This window comes from Cebus imitator, unplaced genomic scaffold (assembly GCF_001604975.1).
Source record: "Cebus imitator isolate Cc_AM_T3 unplaced genomic scaffold, Cebus_imitator-1.0 Scaffold192, whole genome shotgun sequence".
Lineage (NCBI taxonomy): Eukaryota > Metazoa > Chordata > Mammalia > Primates > Cebidae > Cebus > Cebus imitator.
The window spans coordinates 3701619-3706833 of record NW_016107507.1 but is presented as its reverse complement, the minus strand read 5'-3'; the positions used below and the strand labels follow the sequence as shown (position 1 = coordinate 3706833).

At 58.7% G+C, this 5215-nt stretch overlaps 1 protein-coding gene across 4 annotated transcripts in view; it reads left to right on the top strand.

The window, feature by feature from the left end:
* Positions 1-4954, top strand: part of CARD19 (caspase recruitment domain family member 19) — an 18341-nt gene extending 13387 nt beyond the window's left edge. For 2 of the 4 annotated variants that reach the window (XR_001830451.2, XM_017546907.1), the window contains exons 3-6: positions 2082-2235; positions 3565-3624; positions 3889-3960; positions 4664-4954. Coding sequence is in view for 2 of the 4 variants with exons in the window: in XM_017546907.1 (XP_017402396.1) it covers positions 2082-2235; positions 3565-3624; positions 3889-3960; positions 4664-4779 (402 nt within the window). In the remaining 2 variants the exon portion in view is untranslated. The remainder of the gene's footprint in view (positions 1-2081; positions 2236-3564; positions 3625-3888; positions 3961-4663) is intronic. The other 2 variants (XR_005203155.1, XM_017546908.1) reach the window with 1 other exon arrangement.
* The last annotated feature ends 261 nt before the right edge of the window (positions 4955-5215 follow it).

The following is a 5215-nucleotide window of genomic DNA, read 5'->3' as shown; positions in this document are numbered from 1 at the left end:
CACAGGTAGGCAGCCCAGCATGGCACAGGAAGGCAGCCAAGCTTCTAGGCAAGCAGATGCTGACCCACAGCTGCACCTCACTCTGCCCCTCTCAGCAGTGCTGAGCGGGTTGGTCCCCCAGGAGCCCCAGCTTCTGCATGGTGGAGTGGACGCCTTGAGCCCTGGGCTGGCAGGTGTGGTGAGGACTGGCTGAGCTGAGCCAAGTAAATGCCTGCCCAAGAGCCCTCGTCCCTAGACGGCCCTACAGCCCTGTCAGCAGCCATGCTCATCACCCCATTTCACAGAGGTGGTCCCAAGGCCCAAGAGGCAGCCACTTGCCCAGGTCACTCATCTCAGGAGTGTCAGGTTACATCCTGAGTTCATCCTATTACATGGGAAAGTGCTCAGGGCCAGTGGCTGTCACTCTGTCACATGGCCCTGGCCTCTCAGAGCTGCAGAGCTGGGCACACCAGGGTGGCTCTGCTGGAGATGGCATTTAAGATGCAATTCCTGGGTTCTGTCCTGGGAGGTCTGTTCTGCCCATCCCCCCAGTGCCCGGTGGCCCTGAGGGGACACAGGATGAGAGAGTTGGGTACCCCCTGCCGGCCCCACCCATGTCTGTGGCTCTGGTGCCCCCGCTGAGCCACTTGTTCCTTGACAGCCATCACCAAGACCAGAGGGGTGGGCTGTGGGTGCCAGAGACTGCTAAGCCTTTGGGGTACAGGTCCTGCCAGCCTCTTTCCCCTCTGGGTGACTACAATCGAGTCCCTTCTTCTCTTGGAGCTGTCATTTCCTCACGTAGCAAGGGGTCATGATGCCACGTGCAGGGCTGTCCTGAGGGTTGGAGCATTTCCTGGACCAGTGAGGTTGGCCCACAACAGAACAGGAGCCAACACAGGCCCTGCTCCCGGCTCAGGTGCTGCTTCTGCTGTGACGGTGGCACGGTCATTTTGCAAGTTAGGCGCTCAAATCCATCACTTATTATTGTCATTGAAGTCTAATACATGTTCACTTTTTAAAAGTTGAGAAAGTTTCAGATGTTTATACAAAGAAAAGCACGTATTTCTTCCTCCCAGGCACCGTAGCTCCTGTCACCCATGTGTCTGCCATTTCCATACTGCCAGGGAATGGCAGCTCCGGTTCCCTGTGGCCGTGTAGAATGGTATGTTGCCACCAGGTGGCAGCACCAGGCCACAGACTCCTGGTCCTACAGGTCAAGTCCCAGTGTGGCCTGTCCATTGACCTTGAGAACCACACATTTCTCTGTCAGACACATCAAAAGAGCCAATACGTTTGTCAACCTTTTTTTTTTTTCTTTCTGTTTTTTGTTTTGAGATAGAGTCTCTGTGGCCCAGGCTGGAGGGCAGTGGTGTGATCTCGGCTCAAAGCAACCTCCGCCTCCTAGCTTCAAGTGATCCTCTGGCCTCAGCCTCCCAAGTAGCTGGGATTACAAACATGTATCACCATGCCTGGCTCATTTTTGGTACTTTTAGTAGAGACGGGGTTTTACTATGTTGGCCTGGCTGGTGTTAAACTCCCGGCCTGAAACTCCTGATCCGCCTGCCTCGGCCTCCCAAAGTGCTAGGATTATAGACATGAGCCATATAATGAGCTTCAACTTATTTTTTAAATACTTGAATCACATTCCTCTAGACGGAAAAATAACAGAAGTCAGCACTTATGCCATCACTTCATTGATTCCTGCCATAGCCTACCGTGTGGGTTCATTATCCCCTTTTTACAAATGAAGAAACCAAGTCTCAGAGGGGTGGAGTAGCTGGCTAAAGTCACACAGGAAGCCACGCGAAGTCCCAACACTTGGAATGATGTCACTGGCCCTGTGCTTTCCTTGTGACCGCTCCCAGCCTCAGTTTCCCAACCTCCCGCCCCACAGGGAGTATGAGGAGTAGCAGTGATACCTGCGACAGAGGCAGTGCCAGGCACTGTGGTGTGTGGGTGGCGGGCAGGGTGTCACAGGGTCCAGCAGGTATCCTGACACCCGATGGGGAAGCTGAGGCTGGGGGCCTGAGCCTGGCACTCAGCCCTGCCCCACAGCCAGCCCCTCTTGCCTGATCCTCCCTGGCACCCCCTTGTACCCTCAGTTCCGGAACCCCAAGGCGTCCTTGCGTGTGCGGCTCTGTGACCTCCTGAGCCACCTGCAGCGGAGTGGCGAGCGGGACTGCCAGGAGTTCTACCGAGCCCTGTACATCCACGCCCAGCCCCTGCACAGCCGCCTGCCCAGCCGCCATGCTCTGCGTAAGTTTCACATTCCCAGCCACGCATGCTTGGTGCTGGCCCAGGGAGAGCACCCCAGCCTGCTGCTGATGGCATGGATGTCCTCCAGACCACCCAAGTCTGCTGCAGCCCAGGCCTGGCATCCCCTCTCACCCAGCCCCTCGCTAGAGGCCACCCTGAGGGGAGAGTGTGGCAGGCTCAGGCAGTGCAGACGTCAGCCTCTGTCTCCACTCCCTCTCCTCCGTCTCTCTCATGGTAGTTTCCACGCAGAAGGGGGCATCCTGTACATCTACTCTTGCTCTTCCTTTTCTAGCCTCATTCCAGGGGGATCCCTTCATATCTGCGTGGGTAGCAGCCTTGTTCCCACAGCCGCATGACGCTCCTAGGCGGTCCCAGCTGGAATTACCCAACCCCATGACAGGCCCTTTCATTGCAGCGATCTGCACACGTGCGGGTGTTTCCACAGGGCATTGCCGGGCACAGGTGGCTGGTCCCAAGCACGTGCATTTCGGTTTTGAGGTTCCTGTCCCCAGGCGGCGTGCGGTCAGGCCCCGGAAGTCATGTGGATGCCAGTAGCTGGGGCCCTCAGAACTGCTAAGACCTGGGGGACACATCAAAGCGAAGATGGCAGCTTGGATCTGACGCCTCCATGCTCAGGGCCCTGGAGGACGGGTTGCTGCCCCTCGACATTCAGACAATAGGACAGAGACCAGAGGGACTAGACGGGGCTGGCTCGTCCTAGGCTATTGGACTGGGGTCTCTGGCCCCCTGGAGGCCTCCCAGCCTCCACAGGACACAGTGCAGATGGTGGGCAGGGAGAGCTCAAGGGCAGGCCCAGCCCCAAAGGTGGGACTGGCTCTCCCTGCCCAGCCACGACTATGCCTCAGGGGGCTTTCAGAACCAGGCAGGGCCAAGCCTTGGCCCTGCTGGAGGTAGAGCAGCTTCTATGGCTCCCAGGTGCCTAAAACTCTCCAGCACGTCACAGGCTAGAGAGCCTCCCAGGGAGACCTGGGCAGAAAGCTCCGGCCAACTGCACCCAATGAGGCAGCCACCATGCTGACAGCCCCCACGCTGTCCGCAGCTATGTTCGTGCTGTGTTCGGTGCCTGTGGCCACCAGGGTGCAATGGCCCTCCGATGCCCATGGCCCTTGAAGTCACAAGAACTGGACCAGAGGAGAGAACCCAGACTGTGCATAGTTCCTAAGGAGGGCTGGCCTCATGTCCCATGGTCTGGTCCGGCCTGGCAGCCTCGGGAGGCAGTGATGGCCTTGGGCTTCCTGCAGGGTGACCGGCTTGCCCTCTGGCCCTGCCCATTGACTGACTAACTGTGCTCTGTGGTTTTGTTTCCAGAGAACTCAGATTGCACAGAGCTAGACTCGGGCAGCCAGATCAGCGAGCTGAGTGACAGGGGTAACGCCTCCCTGCTGCCCCTCCCTCTCTCCCCCTCTCTCTTTACCCTCCCCAGGGCTCCATCTCTGCCTCAGGGGCTTCTCCACCCCAAGTCTGGCTCCATTCCTGGCCTTCTGTTGGTGACAGACCCCCTATGGTGCTCGCTTGGGGGCTCTTCAGGCAGCACCTCAGCCTGGCACCCCGACTCCCCTGCACAGCCCTGGGTCTCAGGACCCCACCCCTCTGAGGCCCAGGGGAGCCCTGTTCACACTGGCTTCTCCCCAGGACCCATGAGCTTCCTGGCTGGCCTGGGCCTTGCCGTGGGACTGGCCCTGCTCCTGTACTGCTATCCGCCAGGTGGGTGCAGGCGGACCCTCACGGGCTGGGCTTGCTTCCCCTCTGCCACCAAGCTAGGGCCCCGGACCCTGCCCAATTCAGGAACCCTTGGCCTCTCTGTACCTCAGTGTCCGCACTTGTACAGTGGGATAGTGTCACCTGGCAGGGCTCATGAGAAATGGGATGTGAGGAGGCCCCCAGTGTCCACTGCCCCTACCACCCTTGGGAACCAGAGAATGATGACCCTTAGTGGGAGGAGGGTGCAGCCAGGACTCCAGGTGTTAGAAGGCCCTGCCACACCTGTGACTTTGGCCACACCTCTGACCTTGAGCCATGTGGGGCCCTTGAGCAGGTCACATGCCCCAGGGCCTTGGGTCTCCACCAGCCACACCTGATGCAAGGAGCCTGCCAGGCCCCTCTGCTGGCACCTGGCCTGACCTGACCTGTCTCCCCTTTTCTGTGATGTCTGAGTTTGTTGTGCTGGGAGGTCCACTGGGTGCAGGGACACAGGCACGCACGGCAGGACCCAAAGGCCCGTGGGGCACTTGGATGGGGGCTGGGGGGTCTGGAATCTGCCCAATTCTTGTCTTTTCAACTCAAGCCGAGACCATGACCGGGAAGGGCACCCTGCCCCAGTGCTCCCCCAAACCCCCCGTGGGAGCGATGAAAACAATTCACCTGTGGGACTGGCTTCCGAGCTTCTGCCTCCCATTTTGTCTTCTAGACCCCAAGGGCCTGCCAGGGACCCGGCGCGTCCTTGGCTTCTCACCTGTCATCATCGACAGACATGTCAGCCGCTACCTGCTGGCCTTCCTGGCAGATGACCTGGGGGGGCTCTGACACACCCCAGACCCAGGGCCTCCCCTGCCACTCAACCAAAGAGTCCTCCAGCCAGCCCAACAAGGGCTGCGGCTTCTTTTTCTAAATGCTTATTTTTCATTATTTATAATTTGTGTAAGAAACGCATCTTCACCTTACAAGGTGCTGACCCATATTAAATATTCAAGTTCCGTCAGCCTACCTCATTCCTCAACTTCAGAAGGGTTTCAGAGATTATTGCAGCTATGGCTGCTCCCCCTGGGGCTGGGCCCTGATGTTCCCGGCATCCCCAGCTGCTGGCACGATGTCAGACAGGAGCCCTCCACATGGGCTCACCTGCCTCAGATATAAGCCCCCAGGCACCACCCCCAAACCTCAGATGGCCCCACACACACACTGTCCCCTCCCACCTCAGATGCCCCCACACTGTCCCCTCCCACCTCAGATGCCCCCACAC